The 24,510-nt window shown below is 50.3% G+C and overlaps 1 protein-coding gene and 1 non-coding gene across 10 annotated transcripts in view; both read left to right on the forward strand.

Annotated features, from left to right (window-relative positions):
- Positions 1-5,315: 5,315 nt before the first annotated feature.
- The window catches only part of Nap1l4 (nucleosome assembly protein 1 like 4), a 31,676-nt gene continuing 12,481 nt past the window's right edge, over positions 5,316-24,510 (forward strand). For 3 of the 9 annotated variants that reach the window (XM_048807851.1, XM_015503317.2, XM_015503316.2), the window contains exons 1-7: positions 13,141-13,170; positions 13,858-13,961; positions 16,629-16,728; positions 18,676-18,817; positions 18,949-19,035; positions 20,341-20,466; positions 23,126-23,197. In XM_048807851.1, the coding sequence (XP_048663808.1) occupies positions 13,157-13,170; positions 13,858-13,961; positions 16,629-16,728; positions 18,676-18,817; positions 18,949-19,035; positions 20,341-20,466; positions 23,126-23,197 (645 nt within the window). In that variant the 5' untranslated portion in view covers positions 13,141-13,156. Of the gene's footprint in view, positions 5,401-9,233; positions 9,259-13,139; positions 13,171-13,857; positions 13,962-16,628; positions 16,729-18,675; positions 18,818-18,948; positions 19,036-20,340; positions 20,467-23,125; positions 23,198-24,510 lie in introns of those variants that run through there. The other 6 variants (XM_015503319.2, XM_015503318.2, XM_048807853.1 and 3 more) reach the window with 5 other exon arrangements.
- LOC125618126 lies at positions 23,715-23,837 on the forward strand. The gene has a single exon (XR_007349376.1). It is a non-coding gene; the product is annotated as a small nucleolar RNA SNORA54 (small nucleolar RNA).

Below are 24,510 nucleotides of genomic sequence, written 5' to 3' on the forward strand. Positions count from 1 at the left end.
CTTCCTCCTTTCATGGGACTGTTTCAGGGCCACCAGATGGCCCAGCTAAAGGGAAGACTGGCCCAATGTTGCCCACTGGTAGAAGGGCGACCCTTTCTGGTCTTGATGGAGTTGCTGAGACGGCTGGAGAGTTCCAGGGGCTGCATGACGCACCGTGGCAAAGTGTCCCCCCACAGAGGTGACTTGTGGGTTCTAGGGAGAAAGGCACAGTCACTTCACAGATGCCAAAGGGGCTGGGGTGTAGCTTGCCCGGCCTGCTCAAGGCCCGGGTTCCATCCCCAGCGCCACAAAAAGAAAAGATCACACGAAGGAGACAACGTCCAACCTGACGGAGAAACAGGCTCTTTGTGCCCTCCCGTGCCTCCAGTGTCCTTCCCTGCAATGCCCTGTCATTTAGGCGCCCCTCCCTCAGTGGCGGCACCCCCACGGATGGGAACAGAGATACTGCCTACCACCACCACAGGCCCGGGCGACTTGGCGCAGCTGGCCAGATGCCGCCTGCCTTTCCAGGTGCCGGTCTGCCTCCAGAGCTCAGTCCGCCTCAGGGACCACCTGCAAGGACAGGGAGTCCAGGAGCACAGCACAGGCCAGGTTCCCTGAGCTCCGGGTGGCAGGACCCAAGAGGAAAAGGGCTGCTGACGGCCACAGCTGGTGGCAGCACCTGGGGAGGGCTGCTGGTGCAGAGCCAGAACCACGGGGTGAGACCCTCCGCGCCAAGGAGCCCCTGGGCCACCTTGGGAGTCTGATACCAGGGCTCCCCAGCCACTGCACTTAAGCAGCATCTGGGGATTTTTAAACCAAGACCCACCCCTCTCCTGCCCTCATGTCAGTGTTACTGGTGGGCAGTGCTAATGTGAGCAGCAGGTGGCAGGGACAGAGCTCATGGGAGACTAGGGGACAGGGCAGGGGTGGCAGACTCCCTGGGTACCCACAGCTGGAGGACAGCTGAGATGGAGGGCCAGGCAGGAGCGTGGCTTAGTTCAGGAAGAACAGGGACCCTCCAGGTGAAAGGGACCTGGGCTGAGTGGGCAGTGGTTAGCCAGGCAGGCTTCTGTCCCCCGAGTCCAGCATGACTGGGCTCTAAGCAAGGGCCTTGTTCTAGCACCACCAGAGCCTGGAGCCTGAGGGCTCAGGAGCAGAAGTGAGCATGCCCCGACTCCAGCGTCTCCAGGAAGGACCAGGGACTTCAGGGAGACGGGCTGGTTCCCATGTTCTGGGTGTTGGGTTTGAAGTGGAAAACCTGCTCAGCCGGCTCCTGAGATCTTCAGACACGGGTCCAAAATGCCCGGACCACACTGTCCTCTGGGGCCAGAGCAGCGGCCACTGTGGGTGTCTGGCCCCTGTGGATGGCAGAGCAGGGGCTCTCAGTGAGGGTGGTCAGCAAGAGGCCTGTCCCCTCCCACAGCAGTGGGTCAGGCCTCAATCTCAGCCTAGCAGCTCTGAGCATTCAATATGGAATGTCCAGAAATTTGCAGCCCCACTGAGGCAAAGGGTTCATCCCACAGGGGCATGTCCCCTGAGAATGGCCACTGACACAAGAGAAGCACCAGATTCTCAGGACATTGTACTGAGTTGAATAGGGTCCCCATGTCCATGTTCATGTGCATCCTGGACCTGCAGATGTGACCTTTTTTGAAATAGGGTCTGCACGTGTGATTAGATGGGTGAAGATAAGGTCATCTTAGAGTTGGGGGCCCTAAATCCAGTGTGACTGGCTCTGTGTAAGAGGGGCACACAGGCTGTGGTCCTGCCTGGAGCCTTGGGAGGAGCCCAGCCCCCAGAGCTGAGAGAAGGGACCGCTGTGGCTTCAAGCCCCCTGGTTTGTGATACTTTGCAGCAGCCACAGGAAATAGACACCAGTCTCATAAGTCACTGTTCTCTGTAGCAGAGAAACGACTTAGTGCTTTATGGAAATAAATCCACCCAAGAGCCAAATGAGATACGGAAAGGGCCTGGAAAACGCGGGCACAGGGAAAGGCACATCAAGAGCACCGTGAGCTGTCCTCGCCCCCATCCGATGGCGACAATGAAAGACAACGCAACAGGCGCAGTTGAGGATGTAGAGAAAAGGGAGCCCTGGCACAGTGCTGCTGGGGACATCGTGGGAGCAGCACGGAGGGCCCTCGAACACGGAAACAGAACTGTGCGGGACCGCTGTCCCGCTCCCCAGAACCACCAGAGCTGACGTTGGCACGTTGAAGACACCGCATGTGCAGGCCCTGCGCAGCGCCCTCTGCGGCCATCCATAAGGAGTCCTCCTGGGTGTGAGTGCAAAAGCGTCATGGAAGAGCGCTCAGCCACAGAGAGCGTCCTGCCATGTGCCACGAAACCAAGGGAACCAGAGAACCTGAGCACAGTGACACACGCCAGGCACAGGGACAAGTGCTCCGTGCTCACTTCCGCAGAAGCTAAAGCAGGGTCCCAAAGCAGCCAGTGAGGCAGTGGCCACAGAGCCCGGGCAGGGTGGGGGAGGGTGGCTGGAGAGAGGAGGCACACGGGCTCCGGGTGCAGCTGGGCAGGAGGACTGACTTCTAAAGTGCCAGCCATGACACAGCAACAGCGGAGGAACTGGCTGGCGGCAACTGAGCACTTCCCGACAGCTGGCACAGAGAGGGTCTTCACGCTCCCGCACACAGAACTGGTGGTGGGCACGCCAGTGACCCCGACCTGATCAGTACACATTGCTCCCCGGCATGGAAATGCCACACTGGACCCCATCAACACCCATTATTACTGTGTGTCTATTAAAAATATGCCAGGTGCGGTGGTGCACGCCTGTAATCCCAGCGGCTCAGGAGGCTGAGGCAGGAGGGTCGCAAGTTCAAAGCCAGCCTCAACATAAACCGAGTCACTAAGCAACTCGGCAAGACCCTGTCTGTAAATAAAATACAAAATAGGGCTGGGGATGTGGTTCAGTGGTCGAGTGCCTCTGAGTTCAATCCCTGGTGCCCACTAAATAGATAAATGAAGAAATGAAATATAGAGGTGGTGCAGTGGCACCCACCTGTAACTCCAGTGGCTGGGAAGCTGAGGCAGGAGGATCATGAGATATTCGAAGCCAGCCTCAGCAACTTAGCAAGGCCCTAAGCAACTCAGCAAGACTGTCTCTAAATAAAATATAAAAAAGGGCTGGGGATGTGGCTCAGTGTTTAAGTGCCCCTGGGTTCAATCCCCAGTACCAAAAAAATAAAAATACTTATCAAAAATTCATCCAAGACTAAAATGGAGAACAGATCATGCAGTCACTGTGCAGGCAAGTAATGATTGTTACCTAATTTCAGAACAGATGGCATTTTCCAGGTTGCAAACAACCCCCTTCACGGGGTCACTCCCATTTCTGCTGGGGGTCCCAGACCCACCATGCACCGACCTGAGAGAATGCAAGAGGAACGGGCCCCCTGGGCCACCTACACATTGCCCACAATTCCCTAGTTGCAGCCTCACCCAGGTATCACCTGCCCCTCCCCCAATCCCTGTCATACGGGGGACACCTCCCTTGTGGGCTCCCCCACACTATCTGTAGGGACATGAGCCACCCTGAGCTATCTACAGGTCCCAGAACACAGTATGCAGCTGGCCGGGCAGGCTCCACACGCCAAGCCCAGCTGGTCACTCCGTAGGTCCTCAGCTCTCAGCCCCATCAGCCTTACCCCTGGAAGCCTGCTGACACTGCTCTTTTCTAGTGGTGGGGACAAGTGAAGGACGCAGGCAGAAGTGCCTGATGGAAATAAAAGGGAGGTGGCACTGGGTGGGAGCAAAGCCTCTCAGAGGGGGTGGCCATCCTCAATACCCAAGTGACTGGAGGGTGCTGATAAGGGAAGATGTGAGCAGAAAGAACGTGTGACATTCATGGCCTGCTTTTCAAACCCACGGGGCCCACCTGGAGGGTGCACATCTCCAGGCACCGGCAGGTGTATTCCTGGGTCCAACGTCCCAGCCCCAGGCAGACCCAAGAGCCAGTCTTTTAGCCCCTCAGAGCTTCGGGTTCAGCCCTGGGCTCAGCAAGCAGCTGCTCCCAGCTGCCACACATGTTCGCTGTGAGCCCGGGGCCTGTGTAGGACTAGATGCACCCCAAAGCTCAGGGCAGGCCTTTGGGACCCTCTCCCGTCCCAAAGGTGTCCTACTACCCGAGTGAAGGGGTGGAAAGGACAGCAGAGGCCACATCAAGCTGGCTGCTCACTCAGTGCCTGTGCCCGTGTGAAGCAGGTACTACACTTCAGAGACGGGAGATGGGCAGGGCACTTGCCAGGGTCACCCAGCTAGAATCTGTACAGCAGGAATCCCTGCCCTTTAACCCTTGCTACCTTCTACACAGCCCAGTGGCAGGGGTGACTGGCACAGTGCCCACCCCCCTTGTGATGGTGGGCTGCATGGTGGCTTCCCAAGGCTACATTCAAGTCATAGGTCTTGGCTTGTGACATTTGGCAGTAGGTTCTTTGTAGGTGTGAACACTGAGATGGAATCCCTAGGGTACATCTTGATTGGTGACTGGCATCCTCATAAAGAAGAGACACGGGGAGGCCATATGAAGACGGAGGAGTTGGGAGTGGCAGGGTTACAATCAAGGATGCCTGGAGCCACCAGGAGTTTCCAGGGGGCAAGGAAGGTCCCTCACCCAGTGTCCCCGTGGGAGCACAGCTGCGTCACACCTTGATTTCAGCTTCCTGACCTCCAGAACCAGAGGTCTGACATGCCTGTTTCATTCACCCGGTTTGTGGTACTTTCTTGTGGTGGCCAGAGGAAACCAGTGACCACATCACAGAAGTGACGCTGGGGAAAGAACCACCACCCCCACCACCCATCCCGCCTCCATCAGGCCTCCCAAGGGTTCAGCTGGGAGGCTCCCCCACCTGGTGCCTCCCACACCAACCCCCACATCCAGGCAGGGCCAGAACCAATGAAGGCAGGTGCACCTGAGACCGTGGAGTAGGGGAGACACACCGGAGCAGCCTCCAGGTTCTTTTCCTTCGTGGTCGGTCTGTGCTTCCTTTCCCGCTGTCGACAAGAGCACTGCATGGTCATTATGGAAAAGTGGGACGGCAGTTAAGGCGCACTAGGGAATCCAGGCGGCACTCAGGCCCAGGCCCGGGTGGACACCCAGCTCCTGCAGGGGGCTCGCCTTGCTTTTCCGGCCCCGAGGGGGCTTTGCAGCAACCCGTGCCCTTCACCCCTCTGCCAGGAGTCTGCAGATGGTTTTAAATNCAGAGGTGTTGCTGCGGGTCTTGGAGTTTTTCCGATTTTGGAATATTTGCACGGATTTGCCAGAAGAGCTTCCCTAACCTGGAAGTCCAGAATCCGGCATAGTGCTGGGGTGGGGGGGGGGACCAAGACTGCAGATTTTTGGTCCGCAAAGCTGTTGTAAAGATAATTGTTTATGAGAGAGCTCAATCTATAGATTAGGTAGGTGTAGGAATTATAACCTTCCCAAATTTCCACAGGGACACTTTCGCCTGAATTTCAAGGCCTCTACTCACCGTGTGATTTTATGCACGCTTTACTGCTGTCTCAGATAACTTATTAGGCAGTCTGTTTTTTCCCCAGTCTGAGCAGTGTCATTGGTTCAGAATGTCTGCTGTTGTCTGTGTCCATATATCATTGCATCTAAAAACCAGTTTTTTTCATTTTGTTGTATTAGAATGCTGTATTTTTCAGAAAGAATGTGGAATAGTAATTGGAGGAATTGGCCGAATTCTTAACAGTAGCCAGTTTTATCATTTTCAGGTTTGATAAACTTGGTCAACTGAATTCTAAGAAAGAATGCATACGTTTTACTTATTTTGTTACAGTCACTGCACGTTGTACAGATTGGTGTATTCCCTGTGGTACTTCTGTACATCCATCCATTGTGCATTCATTCTGCACATCCACTGATCTACTCTCTCCCACCCCCAGCACCCTTCCCACTCCCTAAAAGTCCCTCTTAATATTTTTCTGTCCCACTTCTCTTGCTCTTCCCCATTTCTAGTGACACTCTTCCGTTCCATACTTGTGCAGGGTGACTTGTTGGTTAAGAATACGTAGGTTCTGAGATGTTTCCCTCCCTCCTTACAAGACATCATGGCTTTGTGACTTGGCCAGTTAGACAGTGAGCTAGAGGAGTTTACCTGTGTGAAGCATTTCATACTTCTATAGAGACTTAAGTTCTTTGAGATGGGATTGTTTGCCACTTTACAGTCTGAGTTTGTAGGTGAATCCTAAACTTTATTTCCACTAAGCTGGACGTGGTGGTGCATGCCTGTGTCCTCAGCTACTCAGGAGGCTGAGGTGGGAGGATAGCTTGAGCCCACAAGTTTGAGATCTGCCTGGGCAACATAGCGAGAGCCTTTACTCCAAGGGGGAAAAAATCCATTAGCTTACCAGGGTTTTTATTTTTAGTAGCCTAGGATTGAAATCTTACATCTTCTTTTGAGCAGTTGATGGTCTAGCATTAGGAGGAGGTAATCTCAAATATGAATGTGTGAGCACAGTGGAGTTCAGAGGGGCTTGTTTTTTTTGTTTTTTTTTTTTTTGGTTGTTTGCAATTTAAAACCTGTTTTGATAAGTTTATGTTGTGCTTCCAAAAATTTTGCCAAAGAATCCCAAGGCCGGCAGGCTTGGTGGCACATGCAGCAGGCCTGTAGTCCCAGTGACTCTGGAAGCTGAGGCAGGAGGATCACAAGTTTGAGACTGGTCTGGGCAATTTAGTGAGACCCTGTCTTTAAACAAAACCAAAGGCTGGAGGTGTAGCTCAGTGGTAAAGTGCCCCTCATTCAGTCCTCAGGACTACACTCCCTATGGCCTCGGATCATCAGCTATGTGAAGTGGGAAGATTGGGTGTTGCTGGGATCCAGTCATTCCAGTTAGGACCTTGAGCTTGCTGAGAGTTTGCTAGCCAAGGAATCCTTGCTTTTTGTTTAAGACAAGTGTGTTTTAGGCACCCAGAATAGAAGGCCCATCTTAGTTTGACTCTTGTACCACTGCAGTGATAGGAAGTAACTGATGTGGAATGGCAGGAAACTGTTCTCTTCCGGTCTCTGCTTGCTTTGCATGGGCCTCATGATTGTTAGCAAATTGGGAGCCTCCCTGAATGAGTCAGGGGGTTTGTCTTTGGGGGGCATATGTAATAAGTGGGAGACCCTTATTGATGGGTAGCTAGTGGAGAAATTTTTGTGTATGTGGTGCTGAGGCTCAAACCCAGTGCCTCACAATTTAAGCAAGCGCTCTACCACTAACCCCAGACCTGTTAGGACGTTTTTAAGAAAAAGTTTGGGATGGCATAGATTTGTTCTCACCTGACAGTTGTTTTCTACCCTGCCTGCTTCAGGGAAAGTCCTGTTGCTTTTGCTCTGTCTGTAGTTAAATTTTAAATTTTTTGAGTGTTTAGTAAAAGGAGGGACATTACAGCTTTGTACTATTGTAACTACAAAAAAATCACTGTGAATTTTACTCTTCATCTTGACTGCTCTATGTAGCCTTAAATTCTTAATCTGTGTAAAATGTACTCTGCCACCTCTTCAAATGTGCTTTCCTCCCATGTCCAGAGGGAAAAGAAAAGCCTATTCAAAAACAAGGTGAGATAGTTTCTGTTTAATAGTTGCAGGAGAAAGATAGTTCTGTACCTTCTGTTCAAGTTTTATAAGTATATACTTACGTTAGTACTTGTTTACTCAGTTATTCTGAGGTGGCTTTCAGTGATTTGTATCTACTTTTTTTTTTTTTTTTTTTTTTTTGGTGCCAAGGATTGAACTGAGGAGCACTCAACCACTGAGCCATATCCCCACCCCTGTTTTGTACTTTATTTAGAGACGGGGTCTCATTGAGTTTCTTAGCACCTTGCAGTTGCTGGGGCTGTCTTTGAACTCTGGATCCTCCTGTCTCAGCCTTCCAAGCCTCTGGGATTACAGGTGTGCACCACTGCGCCTGGCTGTGTCTTCTTATGTATTTGTTTTCTCATGAGTACCAAGCACAGTTCTAGGTATTGGGGTCTCCACTGAATAACACAGGATCTAAGACCCTGCTCTCATGTCTGCAGTGGGAGACAGACAAGCAAGTTACATGGTTGGAGGTGCTTTTGAGAAAAAGATAAGAGTGGGGTCTTGGGTGGTTGTAATTTGAAATAGGATGGAGAGGAAATGGCTTACTGACGAGAATGCCAAGATCTTTTAAGTACTGGATTGAGAAAACTTTCGAACATCAGATTCTCATGAATTGCCAAGAAACACATAGAAAAAGGAGTGTAGCACGGAAGACCATGCCTCAGTAAAAGTGGAGTGTTTGGTGGTTATTTCAGTAGATCTTGTAAGCAGGTATGACCACGGGAATGTCTGTTCTGTGTCCTGAGAAAGGTGCTTGGGACAGGCTGAAGTTTGAATGGGGTCTCTGGTGCCATGCTGTATGCTGGTAATAGGCAGCTGTCACTTAACAGCAGTGGATTTATTAGACAGCAATTTCCTGGCCATCTCATGCCAGATCCTTTGCTGGGCCCTGGAACTACTGCATTGAGCAGGATAGTGTCCCTGCCTTCATGGAATTTGTTCTTTGATGGGATGACAAATGTACTGCTTAGTCATTATTTCTAACACTATAATAAAAAGTTTCATCCTTTTCAAGAACAACAGTGATCCTATACCCATCACTTAGCTTCAACAATACCCTACTTGCCAGTCTTGGTTTACCTGTAACGTGTGTCTGGTTGGTTGGTTGACTTTGCAGTACTGGGGATTGAACCCAGGGCACCATAATGCTAGACAAGTGCTCTACCACCAGTTACACCCCCAGCATTATTATTTTTTATTCTGGGACAGACTTCTTAGTTGCCCAGATGATCTGGAACTTGTGATGCTCCTGAGTAGCTGAGATTACAGGCATGTGCCACCTTGCTCAGCTGTATCTGTGAATTGAAAAAAAAATTATCTTATTATTCACTACCACATATGTGTGTCAGAAGATAAGGGAGGTATGTATAAATTAGATAATTAAATGCAGTTGGATTTAGTTTCAGCATAATTTCAAGAGCACCTGTGTGCGTTAGGATCTGACTCTCCCTCCCCCATTTTGTTAATGAAGGGTATATTGGTTTGCATTCTCCCATAGTTTGGAAATTTACACAGATTACCTGGCTGTTTAATTACTTGTTAACTTGTCTGCTGACATATTTAACTAACAACCTGGTTGACTTAAGATGCTAGGGAATGGTGATGGCTTGGGAAAGGAGCTGTGGACCGGGGCAGTGAAATGAGATCTGGACTGCTGGGGCTCACGCACTGACCAGGCTTGTAGGTAGGTGTTGGGATGTCCTGTGGGGGGGTCCTGATTCTTTCTTGGCATGGATGGTTCCTCTGTCCCTCCAACATAGTCCTAAGCTACAGTATGAGCCAGTGCTCTTGGAGAGTTGGAGCTGAACCAAGGCTGGTCACACTCTCCAGGATCAGTAGGTGGCCTGCCACCCTCAGCTTCACCTGCGCCACTTCATGCTCTAGGGTTAATTTAACCACTGTTGCCGATTGATCAGTTAGTTATCTAGCGGGCAGGCACTGGGAACCTTTGAATCTCTTTGGTGATAGGTAGTAACTGTTCAGACTGAGGTTTTGTGAAGTGTGACCACACTCTAAGGCTCATGCCTTTGTCTTTCAAAGGAACCCAATGTGAAATTACATTGTTATTCTGGCTATCGACTGTTTTCAGGTAAAAATTACAGTTCAGTGTTGTATAGTTTTCTGTAAAAGTTCAAATGTTTTCCTGTGAAAACTTTATGTTGAGATAAAAGGAAATTAATTCATAAGTAGTAGTGTTGCAGGAGGGGGTACGGCTGAGTGGTAGAGTGCAGTCCCCAGCACTGCCACATACACACATTAAAAAAAGATCACTGTGGTGTTTTGATCCGTAAAAGCAGACTGTTGGCCCTGGGAGGGAACAGCCGCATTCTTTTGAAAATCTGTTCTGCCTGCTGTCCCTTCCGCAATCTAACTTGATTGCTTTATTTTCTTTTTGATTGGCAAATAAATATGATGTTTTGAAATTGGTACCGAATGTGGAATGGTTATAACAAAATAATTCCTGGTGATGAAACCGAAGTGAAGTCCAGCTTCTTTATAAATGTCATTGTCCTCCTATGTCAAGGGAGCAGTGTTTAGTCACTTGATTTGGTGGTCCCACAGCAGACAGCGGGTGAAACAGTCCATGTGTGTGTGGGGGGCATAAATGCAGAGGCAGAGGCCCAGGGCCCGGGGTGCCGCCTCTCGCCCGTGATTGCTGCAGCTGAGTGTAGAGGAAGGCTGCAGCTGGGGAGTGGGGAGGGAGGGAGGGGACGCAGAGCCACACTGCTCGCTCCTTGGGTCTGCTTTGTCCTAGGCCTCGAGTTCTGGGTCAGTTTGTTGGTTTTTAGTCATTCAGAATTATTTTCCTTTCCATCGTTTAAGTGCATTGGCCTGTTTTTCTGTCCTTGATGTGGCACTTTGTTGCTGTTGAGAGGGAAGCGTGTCAGGCTTTGCAAGCCTTTTCATGATGTTGCCAAGTACAATGGTAAAGGTGCGAGTTGGTGGAGTCTGCCAGGCTGGAGGGGGGCCTTCCCGTGTCTGCTGGAGTGTCTGTGTATCCTGTGTACCTCTTGGGCTCCCGTCCTGGTACTAGCTGGTGAACAGGGTAGAAAAGGAATGTTCTCACCTTTCTAGACACAGTGAACTTCTTGGGAAGTTCTTAGCAGAACAGCAGGAATCCGACTGACCCTGATTGAAGCTCAAATGTGAATTGGTTAGGTTAGCCAATTGTAGCCCAGGTGAATTGTTTAGCATTCGTAGGGAGGGATGGAAGGATCTAGTTTGGAGTCCTAGATCCACATCGTGCCAGCCTGTGACCTTGGGCTAGGCCTTTTGTCTTTTCCAGCCTCGGCTTCCTCACTTAAACTGAGGGGGTCCCTCCTTGGTAGAGCTGATGTGAGTGTAGAACGCTTGAAGTGCCTGGAACAGCAGCCCTTCCCTGGTCCACGCCTGTTGGAAATGGAAGGCGTGGCCTTACTGGGCAGCATTGCTGGGTTGGCGAAGAGGCGTCTGTTCATGAAAATGGCAGTGGTCGGTGCTTCCAGGACAGCAGGCTCCCTTTGGCAGTTAGTGTAATTGAGGGAGGGAGCCGCTGGGTGCATGTTAGGCACGGTGGCCCGAGTGTAAGTGGTGTCAGTGTGTAGGCAGCTTGGCGGAGTCAGGATCCCTTCATACTCTGACCCAGAAATACTACCACAGCAATTCTGTTATTGCCGTATAAATTAAGAATAACTGTGGTGGAGAGCCTATTACACAAAGATGCTCACAGGGACCATTACCAAAAGTATGTCATGGGGCTGGGGTTGTGCTCAGTGATAGAGCGCTTGCCTAGCATGTGTGAGGCCTAGGTTCCATCTCCAGTATAGCTCTGTGTGTGTGTGTGTAAAATCTCATAGAAAAACTTCAGTATGTAACAACTGGCAAATGGTGTATTCACTCAGATGTTTGGCATCAAACGCAATTATGAAGGTTGGTCTGTGTCACTCCTTGCATGTATAATGTGAGAAAAGGTGAACTGTCACCTTGGGAATCTTGTGATTGCAGCAGGTCCAGCAGAGGAGCATGCACTGAGAATAGAAGGGTGAGGTTCGCCCGGCTAGAGGGTAGGAGTTGGGTTCCCATGTGGAATGAACTGGAGCTCTGCAGAAGGCCAGGGGGCCCATAAAGGGTGTTCCAGTCACACTGAGGTGGGGCTAGACCTGGCTACTGCTGTGGTGACGGTGTGGTGTGACCAGCCACCCTAGGGTTTATTGCATTTTTTTTCTTATTAATTTACCTAAATAAATAATTTTTTAAAAAACAATATTATATGTTTTTTTTCAAACAGTAAAAACCTAATTTAAAAGTGCAGTTGAGTTAAATGCAAAATAGTTGTAGGTCATATATTCTAATTGGAGCTGTTTGTCATGAGTACAGAAGTTTCTTGCTGCTCTCTTTTCCAAAAGCTTGTGAGTGAGTGGTTTGGCTTTCTGTGCATCCTGGGAAGGAGATGGGCCAGGTTTCAGCTGGAGCAGTTCAGGCACGCAGGGTCCCCTCCATCACGCTTGAGGAGCTTTGTTCAGGTTTAGTCTACATTCAGGGCCCTTTCAGGCAGTGCATTTATATATTGGCTTGAACTTGTGAAAATTGGGCTTTGCAGCTTTTTCAATATCAAGTTCTTCTAGTTAAGAAAGCACCTTATGACCCATGTTTTAATATTCATGGGTAAAACGTTGTTCAGTTCTTCCATCTAGAGATGATCATATTAAACATCCTATGAAAGTGAGATTCTGAGTGTGTTTTTTGTTATTTTTGTTTTGCTTGTGGTGTTGGAATGGAACTCAGGGCCTCGAGCAGGCTAGGCAGTACATAATGTTACCTAGCAGGGCATCTTCAGTGTAGAAGTCAGAGGTGCAGAACTAGCAGATGAAATTAGAACATCGTGCTGTGCATTAATTTGAGAGCTAGTGTAAACACCAGCGGATGCTTTGAATTGGTCTGAAATAACTGGACTAGCATTATTATATTGTCATGGTGTGTTCACTCAGACGTTCCTGTTGTAAATTAGGATTAATTGTTCTTATCAAGAAGCTTGGTCTTTTTAGTGCCAATAAGAGACATTTTATGAGTAAAATTTTCATATAATACACATTTTTTTTTTTCCTAGTACTGGGAATTGAACCAGGGGTGCTTAACCACTGAGCTACATCCCTAGCCCCTTAAAGTTGGTTTTTTTTTTTTTTTTTAATTTTGAGACAAGGTCTTGTTGAGTTGCTTAGAGCCTCAGTTGCTGAGTCTGACTCTGAACTTGTGATCCATGTGCCACTGTACCTGTTGAAATGTGCTTTTTTTTTTTTCCTTCCCCGCAGTGCTGGAGATTGAACTCAGGGCCTTGCACATGCTAGGCAAGTGCTCTACCACTGAGCCACATCCCCAGCCCTGAAGTGCATGTCTTAAGTACACAGTTAAATGAGTTTTAGCAAATGAGTGAACCCAAATAACATAGCCAGACCTGGAATATTAACTTCACTCCTAGAAAGTCCCCCTGGCCCTCATAGTGCATCTCCATCCCATAAACAGTGTGGAAGAGCACACTGAACAGATGTTTTTGTTTGTGAGTGTAATTGTGACTCTCTTTGATTTGTAGGAATAAGAGCATTCAGATGGCAGATAACAGGTAAGCCTGAATGGACTTTGTTCATCAGAATTTAAAGCAAGGTCAGTGAGCAAGAGCCAGGGTGGGTGTCATTCAGTTCTAGAAAAACATGTGAATGCATTCACTCTGTAGCTCATTTGCTTCTCATGGATCCGAGCAGGTGAAGAAACGCCTCAGACAGTGGTCAAGGGAGAGGTTGTAGGTTGCTCAGGGTGGGTTTGGGCTGTGTGTTTCTGCCTTGCTTGAGGAAGGCATGTCCGTGAAGGGTCTTAGCTCTCTTCCCGTGGAGCTGCATTGTTTTAGAGAGTCTGCTGGCTTTCAGAGCACTGAGGGGACTGTGTCCCACACGGGCAGGGCTGCTCTGCTGGGTGGCATGAGCAGAGGCCAGACAGGACAAAGTTGGTAGGGTTGGTGGGTTTTGAGGGCTGGGAGCAGATTTTTAAGGGAAGAAACAACAACTAAGAAGCCCGAGCGAGGGCTGCAAGTTGGAACTCTGTGGGTGGGAGAAGGGTGCTGAGTGGTGGGCGTTTCCTTCAGGACAGGTAAGTCCCTGGGGTGACGGGACGCAGCGCATTCCCTGTCGTGTTCCCTGGTTCTGTGGCTGCAAACACTGCCTAATGTGTTGGAAAAAATGGGAGGAAAACTTTTTCCTGTGGTTTGTTTTTGCAACTTTCTTGATGGTAATGCTTTTTAAACACACTGTTTCAGTTTTTCAGATGGTGTGCCTCCAGATTCAGGGGAAGCTGCTAAGAATGCAGGTGGCCCAGGTCAGTCAGCTGGACCTGAAACGCAGTTGGAGGGCTCACCTGCAGGTGGGCAACTTCTTCCTCTGGAATATGTACTGTACTAACACCAGTGTGGGGTTTCAGTCTTGGAAGGGTTAGAAACATCAGTACGAGATGAAGATCCGTACCTGGTTTAGAAGTGACCATGCAATAGGAAATTCAGACTCTACATAAGTAAACCATAGCACAGCGCCCTCTGCTTACCTGCCCTCACTTAGGTGGGCTTCAGATACACATCCGTACCCTTCCTTTCCTTACCCTGCTTATTGTGAAGCAAATTCCATGTGTCATTGTATCCATAACTTCACAGGTGTGATAACTTTCCCCATTAAAAAATCTTACATATCCAGATCTACCTTTCACTGTCCAAAAGCAAGTTGTGGATATCTCCTGTTTTCCTAGTAATTTAATGTAATTCCTAAAATCTGGAATGTACTCTTAGAGACATGGTGCTATTACCACACCAAGAAGCTCAGCGCCCACCCAGTGCCATCATCCGGGGTCTGTGGCATATGTGTTTTCCTGTACTTCCAGCAGTTGCTCTTGCCCCACACCATGTCTGGGACCTGCTGGAGAGTCACATTGGCACTGGGTTGCATCTCTGCTCTGGCATCGCCTCCCTGTGGCTGGCACCCAGCATGCTCTGGCCCACACTTGTCCTGTAGCGTGCCCCATCTGGTTCTGTCCTGATGAGGTCCAGGGTGAGCCTGTTGACGAGAGCCACCCAGAGATGTCGTGGTGCAGTACATCAGGTCAGGAGCCATGTGGTGCCAGCCTGGCCTCTGCTGGGGACCCTGTTGGCTTCTGTTATCGTGGTCCTTAGACCTTGTCTGTACTCACCGCTCCTCCTGATCGTCACGCCCACTGACGGTCTTGCTGGATTGGAATGACTAGAGGCTGTCAAAGGGTGCTTTTTCTGTCCTGCTCCTGCACACCGTGGACGGAAGAGCTCCCTTCCCTGTACTGAGCTGTTGGCTCAGGGTGCTGTCATGTGCTGCCCTTCCCTTGGTATGAGGTGGTCCTGTCTAGCCAGTGGGTCTCTTCCAGCTGTCCTCTTAAAGTCCCCTGCGTTTTGAAGCACCTCTGGTCTTGCAGCACAATGTGATGTTCCATTTTACCTTGAGCTTTCCTTGTCCCCCCAGACCAGGAATCACCATTTATCCAAGGAGCCCAGTTCTTTTAGTGGGGAAAGATAACCTAGAAACCAGAAAATATATATATTCAGAGTCGTTGTTTCTAGTCCATTTCAGATGACACATCTAGAGATGTGTGTGTTTTTTTTTTTTTTAATACTTTTTTAGTTGTAGTTGGACACAGTACCTGTATTTTATTTATTTATATGTGGTGCTGTGGATCAAACCCAGGGCCTTACACGTGCTAGGCAAACGCTCTACCACTGAGCCACAACCCCAGCTCCAGGAGATGTGTTTTTATATGTGTGCAGTGCTTGACAGATTACGCATGTACCTGCAGTTTTCTGTATGAAAAATTACATTAAGTACAATGTTTCATGTTAGTGGTTGCATTAAAATTGAGTGGTGACACACCTGTAATCCCAGCAGCTTGGAAGGCTGAGACGAGTTGAGGTCAGCCTCAGAAACATAGGAAGACCCTAAGCAATTCAGTAAGACCCTGTCTCAAAGTAAAAAACAAAGAGGGCTGGGGATGTGGCTGAGTGGTTAAGTGCCCCTGGGTTTTTGCCCCTTGATAACAACTAAATATTTAAATAGAGTAGTTGGTTGGTGTGTTTGACTTGCCCGCGTTCCGTGAGTGCTCCCAAGTGTATACCTCCTCAAGTACAGGAGGGGTTTCTTTATTGTTTTAAGAGGGAAATTATTCACCAAGTCCTGCAGTCTGATGCCATGAGCCCGGTATTAATCCCACTCTGTGGTCAGAGCTGAGTGAAGGACACTTTCCACCCTGTGGGTGTCGTTTTATTCTGGGAATTTGGGTTTGTGAATACCAGTGGTGCAGTGTGGGACTGTGGGAGATGTCAGGGAGCAGGGTGGTGGGCAGTGTTCTGTGGAGGGTAGGGGTGAGAGCAGAAGGGCGGGGGGGGGGAGCAGCAGGGCAGAGGACGCTGGCAGGCACAGTGTCTAGACACAGGTCACACTCTTTTCCTCAGCTAGGTTAGCAAAGCACACGTGGATGGGTCCTGTTTTATTTGTGTTACATTCCTGGTCTTGGCTTCTGGACACCACTGTGGCACTTGGGGAGGCTGCCAGGTAGCCAGAGATAGACTGAGCTTGACAATCGTGAGGGTGCAGCATATCTACAGCAAAGAATCAGACACCTCAGGGCATCCCTGAGCACACAAAGAATATTGTGTGCTCCTAAAATAAAGTTTAACTAGCTGGGCATAGTGGTGCATCCGTAATCCCAGCAATTCTAGAGGCTGAGGCAGGAGGATCACAAATTTGGGGTCATCCTGAGCAACTTAGCAAGACCCCGTCTTAAAACGAAACAAGAGTTGGGTGCAGCTGAGTAGTAGAGCATCTACCTGGCATGAGCAAGGCCCTAGCACTGCCAAGGAAAAGCCTGACTTTTCAGAATGTGTTTTTAGGAAGTCACTTGCTATGTTTAGAAATTAGTAGCTTCGCAAAACTAAGTCGATCTGCGTAGGTGCTTTCTGTCCTTGGCTGTTCTGTGTGGGTGTGTTTTAAAAACTTTTGGTCTTTTTCTGACTCTTGATAGAAAAGCTCACAGATCAGGTGATGCAGAACCCACAAGTCCTGGCAGCTCTGCAGGAGCGACTTGACAGTGTCTCTCACACTCCTTCCAGCTACATCGAAACGTAAGTACGCTACTGGTAAGACTTCAAGCCACAGGATGGAGTTGAAGAGACCTTTTCCACTGCTTCAGAATGGGGATAAGATTGCAAACCTGGCCTAGAAGAGCCAGGTCCAAAGAAGGGTGTCCTACCCTGTGGTTGGACACTCATGGGTGCAGGTGGAGTTGTCTGCTAGGAAGTGCGCAGTGCCACCCTGTGGCGGTGTGGAGAACTTCAACCATCGCTGGCAGCAGAATGTTGTCTGGCTTCCCCCACCAAGCCTGTGGCTGCTTGTGTTGCACAGTGTGAGTGATAAGAAGCCCTCCCTGTCTGCCTTCTGCAAGCAGTGAGCCGCCTCCCATCAGGCCAGGGTTTGACCCCACAGGATGTCCCATCCTGTGTATCAGTTCCTATTTAGGGTTCATTGATGCCCCCAGGGCTGTAATAGAGGGGACACTGGGGTTTGCTTTGTCCATTTGGAGGATTCTCTGGGGATTACTTGGTGGGTAAGGCTTGGTTTGGTTTGGGTTGATCTGGCTTGGTTTTTGATAGGGTATTGAACCAAGAGCCTCATGGGTAGTGGTCAAGGTTTTCCCAGGGTGTTTCTTAGAGACAGAATTGGAGATAGACCTGAGTGGGTATGACTGTGGAAACTGAGCAAGCAGGTGTCTTTCATTCCCTGACAGGAGTTGCAGGCCTGGGGACAAGGTTCTCTGGGCACAGAATTGGTTCCACACTGGCCTGGTGCATGAGGATGCGAATGTGCTTCCTCCAGTGCTGGCTGACACTGGAAGACCGGGTTCGGGAACCGCTCTGTTCCTCTCGATTGTGACTAAGCACTCTTCTTTAAATAAATGATTGTCCTGGGTCCAGAAAAAGCTTTAATTAATTTATAGGACTACTTCATACAAACGTAAAACTAGCAAACAACAGCAACAAAAAAGGACATAGAACAAAACAGGCAAAAAGCTCTTCCTTAGGGCATTATATCCACCTAAAACTAAAAAAATAAATATTAAAGTTCTTTCTTAGTTAGTCTGGTTGAAAGAAGAGCTTGCCCTGTTGGTGAGTTCACAAGGACCTGCATGTGGTACCAGATAGTTCTGGACAGCATGACCTAGGCTATTCTGCGTCCTGATCAGCTCCTCTTATGCCAGTTTTCTGTTTGTTTTGGGTTTTGTTTAGAAGTCCTTCATGCGGCTGGCCCAGGGGCTCTACCACTGAGCCACATCCCCGGCCCTGTTTTGTATTTTATTTATTTAGATATAGGGTCTCACTGAGTAGCTTAGCACCTTGCCATTGCTGAGTCTGGCTTTGAACCCATGATCCTCCTATCTTTGGTTATTTCCTCCCAAGCCTCTGGGATTACAGGCATGTGCCACCACACCTGGCCCTTTTTCATTTTGAGACTCACTGAGGGTCTTACTGAGTTGTTAAGGGCCTCGCTACATTGCGAGGGCTGACCTCAAACTTCAGTCCTCCTGGCTCAGCCCCGGGGGTAGCTGGGATTAAAGGTGTGCACCACCACGCCCAGTTTGTTAGTTGTCACAATAGTGATGTTCCCTGCACTGTGCTGGGTGAATATCTGGTTATTTCCTTAGGATGAGTTCTTAGTGGTATGATTATTGCATCAGTGAACATGTCCAGAGTTCCCATCAGCCCCTAAGAAAGATGAGTCTGCAGGCTTTCGTGCCCTCGGCCTCCTCAATCCTAGGGGTGGTGTTGTGTTAACCACTAATTTTGCTAAGGAAAACTTCTTCCAGATGTACATGTTTGGGGTTTTTTCCATGAGGTCGAACCTTCCTGTGGGACAGTTTTCTTTTGTGAATTATCTGTTCCGCTTCTTCTCTCTTGGCCATTGTGTGCTTCTCTTAATGGCTTTGGGAGCTCTTGTCGGTAGCAGGGGGTGAGTTCCATGCCTAGCGAGGTTGCTGTGCTGAGGCTGAGGAGGCTCCCCACTCCCTCTCCTAGCTTGCCCAGGGCCGTCAAGAGGAGAATCAATGCGCTGAAGCAGCTCCAGGTGAGGTGTGCACACATAGAGGCCAAGTTCTACGAGGAGGTGCATGACCTGGAGAGGAAGTACGCAGCCCTGTACCAGCCTCTGTTCGACAAGGTGGGCAGCGCTGGGGGGCGGCCTCTGCCTGGGGCCTGGGGACCCCCGTCTGGGAGACGTGGTGCAGACATTCTTCTGGCTCTGGAGTTTCCGAGTTGCCTCAGGTTCTAAGGGGTTTTGTATTCACACAGAGGAGAGAATTCATCACTGGTGATGTGGAGCCGACAGACGCAGAGTCAGAGTGGCACAGTGAAAATGAAGAGGACGACAAGTTGGCTGTAAGGTTCTGGGAAAAAAATGAGTGGGTGGACTATGTGTTCTGTAAGAAACAACAACGTTTCCATGGGTTTTTTTTTTTTTTTTTTTTTTAGTTATAGGTGGACAAATATCTTTATATTATTTTTATGTGGTGCTGAGGATTGAACCCAGTGCCTCATGCATGCTAGGCGAGCACTCTACCTCTGAGCCACAACCCCAGCCCCTGATTTGGTGGTTTTAAATCGGCAGTAAAGCTTTTTCCAGAGAAAAGCGCTCCTAGCAACAGGTGCTTCTTCCCCCTCAGGTTGGGCACTTGGGTCCCTGTGGCGAGGGAGGCACAGCTCCTTTCAGTGTGTCTGAGGCACTGTGTTGGAATAAAGGATTGGGTGAGCCAGGAGCAGTCACACCCCAGTGAAGGTCATGGTCCAGAGAAAGCGGGGGTCAGCAGGGGTGCCACACACCTGTGTCCCTAGACACTGGAAAGCTAAGGGTGTGGGGGGGAGACCTCGTGGAATACCCGCCACCAAGTGTAGTGCAACATGACAGTGTTTTCCTTTTGTGGTGCTGGGGGTGGGACCCAGACACCCTGCCCCTGGGCCACACCCCATGCACATCAGCCTCATTTCACATTCACAACGCAAGTAGGTTTATCTTATAGCATTATGCTTTTTTAAAATGTGTGTTAGTTTTGGTAGCCATCTATAGTTTGGTCTTTTGGAAATGGGCAGGGCCTGGCCTGGTTGGAACTCTGACTATGGGTGAGAGTCCGTTCTTTACAACCCAGGACACCCTGCCTTTGCCAGCTGGGAAGCCCTGCGAGGCTGTTCTGAGCTAACCAGCCCTATGACCAGGAACCTCCCTCCGTGTTCCTTTTCCCTGGGGCCATGTTGTTCCAAGACCCCCATCCACGCTGCCAGGTGCCTCTGGTCACCACCCCGATGTTTGCCTAGTACTTGCTTATCCACATGTGTAGCTGGGCAGTTTCTCTACGCTAAAGGTACTGCTGCATGCAGCAAAGGTTTGTTTTTCTTACTTCAACTCCCCTGCCTTGCACCCCATTTTAAGTAGATGTGGGTTCAGTCTGCTGGCATTTGCCACTTCAGGCTTTTTCCCCACTGTGACATTGTGTCATTGGTGCTTCTGGATATAGTGGCTTGAGTGATTTTTTTTCCCTCCATGGTGTGGAGACACCAAGTCGGAAGGAAGAAGTTTCAAGTAGAAGTTTGTGCAGTACTAAAATTTCGCTCCTCTAAGCCTTCAGGCCAATTGCTAATTCAGGCCAATATTTTGTGACAGCTATTCTGTTTTGCATCTCTATGGTTTAGGGAGACATGAAAAACAAAGTAGTTATAGCCGAGAAACCAGCAGCAGAAGAGCCAAATCCCAGAGGAATCCCGGAGTTCTGGTTCACCATCTTCAGAAACGTGGACATGCTCAGTGAGCTGGTGCAGGTGAGCCGCTGCTGCCTGGTGGCTGGGAGGTGCTTTCCCTGGGCAGGCGTTTGGGCAGCAGCCCCGTCCCTGCCTCGAAGCTCTGGGGGCAAGGCTGGCAGTGCAGGCGGAGTCTCACCCTGTGTGGGTCGCTCCCCGTCCTGGGGCCACGCGTCACCCTCAGAGCCTGTTCACAGGTGGGGGCTGCTCATGGGCTATGAGCAGCAGCAGCTGAGGACAGGACCCTAGCGGGCGGGTCAGCCAGCTGGAGGAGGGCTTTGAGTGTCTGCGCGTCTCCTCCTCGGGGTGCTGTTGGAAGGGCCTTGTGCCCCTCGCTGCATACATGCAAGACAAGCTGCTGGTATGTTCTGACCATTGCCATTGAAAAGTCTCTTTTTAACAAAAAGGAGTAGCCAGCCTTTCTGTGTCCCACTCACCCACCTTCCTGTAACCAGAGAAGTGGTGTGTAACTTTCCTGGAAGTGAGTCACAGAGTTCTGCCCTAGCCTCATTGACTGACCTGCTGCACTGTCACAGAAACTGCATATGGACATCCAGGATGGCACAGCTCGACCCACAGGGCTGGTGCTTCTGCTAGGGCACAGCCACCTTGTGCCCTGCCCGGAGTTTTGTGATACTGAGTGGTGACTTTGAGGGTCCCTTGTTGCAGTCTTTACTGCCTGCTTGTGATGGTCCTGCCTGGCTTGCCTTCACTCACGCCATACCTGGGAAAGGGTGGGAAGAGTAGCTGCTTTCTCACTCCAGGCCTGGGAGACATCTGAAGTAGAAGAGCCTTGGTTTTCCTGATCCAAGCTTCCTTTTGGTATGAAAAGATGAGATTAACGAAAACTGGACCATACTTTGTAAAGCCTGCTACGGGACAGGGTTTGGAAAGATGCAATCTCTACCAGCTATATTTTTACCTATGTTCGACTCACCTGGCAACTTTTGAAACTACTTAGCGTCATTAGTGCCTCTCATGCTGCCCCCAAATCAGTGAGGTGACTTTCTTGGTGCTTTTAATTTGTTCTGGTTGTTTTGTGGTCCTGGGGATGGAACTCAGGGCCTCGAGTTTTGACACTGAGCCACACCCCAGCCCTGGTGGTATAAGAAGCTAATCTATTCTAAGGATTATAAAAACCCCATTGACGGGCTGGGGCTGGGGCTCGGTGGTAGAGCACTTGCTTATAGCACATGTGAGGCCCTGGGTTCAATTTTCAGCACTACATGCAAATAAGAAAATAAAACCAAAGATCTACCAGCAACTTAAAAAAACTGATAGCAGGGGTAGCGCAGTCCCACCTCCAGAGGCTGAAGCAGGACGATCACGAGTTCCATTCAGACTGAGTGATTGTGCGAAACCCTGTCTCGAAATAAACTAAAAAGGGTTGGGATGTGGCTGGGTGGTAAAGCACCCCGGATGTGACCCCCATTACCAAAGGGAAGAGCACCACATCAGGGGAGCAGAAAGAGGAAAGGCGGGTTGTGGATCTGGTCAGGGTGGGGCCTGCGCGCTTGGCCAGGCACAGCGAGGCGAGGCTCTGATGGGTAGTGGGAGATCTGGCCGCCATCCTCTGTGTGTGGCAGCGTCACATGGTGTTAGGGACCTGAGGGCAATTACACTGCTGCGCAGGGATGGAGGCAGTTCTTACTTCCTATGTGGAGAGGGAGGTCACTTGTCCTGTTCCTCTTGGTTCACGTGAAATCTCTGCCTGGTGTCCTTTAATTCTGTGCTGGGGCATCTCTAGGATCAAGTGCTGCCGACAGGCTAGGCCCTGGGCCTCTCGGGGTTCCCTGCTCACGGGTACCTGGTGGCTGAGGGGGAGATCACAGCTGAAGTGTTCGGGTTGAGGACAGTAGTGCTTGTGCCGTGGTGGAGCTGGGGCTGTTCATATGGCAGTTGCACAGCAAGCCCAGTGCTGTCTGCTCTGGCCCTGAGGAACGGGCTTCCTTTCTGAATCGCGTGAGCAGAGTGGGTTTAGAGACGTGCTAGGTCTCTTATTACTGTGGCTGGCTTTTGCCGGCATCTTTTCTGTGCTATCACCAGAACGTAAAGTTGGGAAGTCAGCAGTTACCAGATTGACTTCCTAAATGTCAGTGGAACCTCCAGGCTCTGGGCCCACAGGCTTCAGGGTGAAGTGGCTCTGGTGGCGCACACCCCTGGACGCGCGCGTGAGCATTGCAGCTGGCCACAGCCGTAGTTTGCTTTTTCTCATGGACTCATACAATGATGGGTTAGGTGAGCTCTGAGGTGAGATGACGGTCACTTGTAAAAGTGCACAGTCACATGAGTTGTAAGTTCTTGCAGGTTGGACAGTGGGCACACTTTGTGCTGTGGATTTGGGATCTTTACTGCCACAGATGGGAAAGTGGCCACCAGTGTGGGTTGGTGGCACTGTTCCTCTGTGTGTGGTGGCAGGTGGCACAGGAGAGCAGACAGGTACCAGAGGTAGTTTTACAGCCAGCATTGATGGTCACTGTTTTGCCAGCCAGAGATAGATGGCACATGGTTCTTGGCATATGTTGTTGCCATCACTGTTGGGAAACAGGTGGGGCCACTCCTGGAGGTGGGTCCTGGGGCAGGATCCAGGTGGCCAGCCACCCTCGGGCATGCCCACTGCCCTACCCTGCACACCTTGGTTTAAAAGCCAATTGGAACTTTTTTCCCTATTTTTCCTTAGGAATATGATGAACCAATCTTGAAACACCTGCAGGATATTAAAGTGAAGTTTTCCGACCCTGGCCAGCCTATGGTGAGTACCAGCTGCATTTCAGTTGGCTGTGGGGCCTGAAGTTGGGAGCTGGAGGTCCAGACCCTGTCGCCTGTTGCCAGGCAGCCCTGAGAGGGATGTTCCCCAGGGTCAGGCTTCATAGCCTGTGCCCTTTGTGCCTCACTGAGCACTGGAGTTGGGTGAGTGGCAGCATGGCATGGGCCACATCCTGCCCTGGGCATTGTGACACACAGCTCCTCAGAAACCTGTGGTAGAAGGACCCCCTAGAGCACACAGGTTCAAGACCAGCCTGCGCGATATAAGGAGGCCTCATCTCAAAAGGGAAAGGATGGGAGGTGTGTGCACCAACAGGAGCACCTGCACGGAGGTCCCAGGTACTGAGGAGGGGCCCGTCAGGGTTCAGGCTCAAATGTAATGGCAGATGCAACTGAAGAATGCTTTCCTACTCTGGTGTCACAAAACATCTTTCTAGAATGACTGTCCCACAGGAGTGTCAGTGGGAGTGGGCCTGCCCCCGGCCGTCCCCTGGCCCTCCAGGTTGCACTGTTCGTAATCCTTCAGCCTGGCTGTGGCTGGCGGGTTCCATTCCAGTGCCACAGCATCTCCAGCAACACATGACTGACTGACCAGTGGCTTTCAGTTTCAGGTCTTGGAGACAGTGTTTTAGGAGGGGCTGTGGGTTAGGGATCTTTGGAGCCTGGAGCCTGGGACCTGGGACCGGCTCTGTGGCCTGCTTGGCCTTCTGTGACTTCTCCCAGTCTGGTGTCCAGGGCGCCTGCAATTCTGAGGTTCTGTTTTCTTGCTCTTCTCTCTTGCCCATAGATCTTCCAGATGAAGTTGACATTTTCCCTCTGGGGAAGCCCCTTTTTCTCACTGGTCGCTTGCTTGGTGATTGCCGGGGTCCCTCTTCCTTTCTCAGCATCTTCTTGTCTTCCACCTCACATGGCTCTTAGACTAGAGCCTTGGTGTAGGCTTGTCACCTCCTCTTTCCTTTTGTCTCCCTTGTTATAAAAGCCAGGTGTGCTTCTTAGGGAGAATGTAGAAAGCAGAGTGTCCCCTTCTCAGCAGCTGTCCCCAGCTCTGCGTTTCCCCACCGTCTTTCCTTTAGAAGTCCTGTGCAGATCCAAGAAGGCAAAACCGCCCGACTCCAAGGGGGGGCCACCTGTGCAGAGGCGCAGGTCACTCCTGGCTGGGGAGCTTGTGTGGCTCTGGCCATCGGCTCTGTGTGACCTTCCCCAGGTGTGCCAGCCCTCCCCAGTCGGCCACGACTCACTGTTGCAGCTCCTTGGTGTGAGGAGGTGGAAGAGTGGCCACCAGCTGACTCTCTCCCTGCT

The sequence above is a fragment of the Marmota marmota genome, unplaced genomic scaffold, assembly GCF_001458135.2.
Source record: "Marmota marmota marmota unplaced genomic scaffold, marMar, whole genome shotgun sequence".
NCBI classification, from domain to species: domain Eukaryota; kingdom Metazoa; phylum Chordata; class Mammalia; order Rodentia; family Sciuridae; genus Marmota; species Marmota marmota.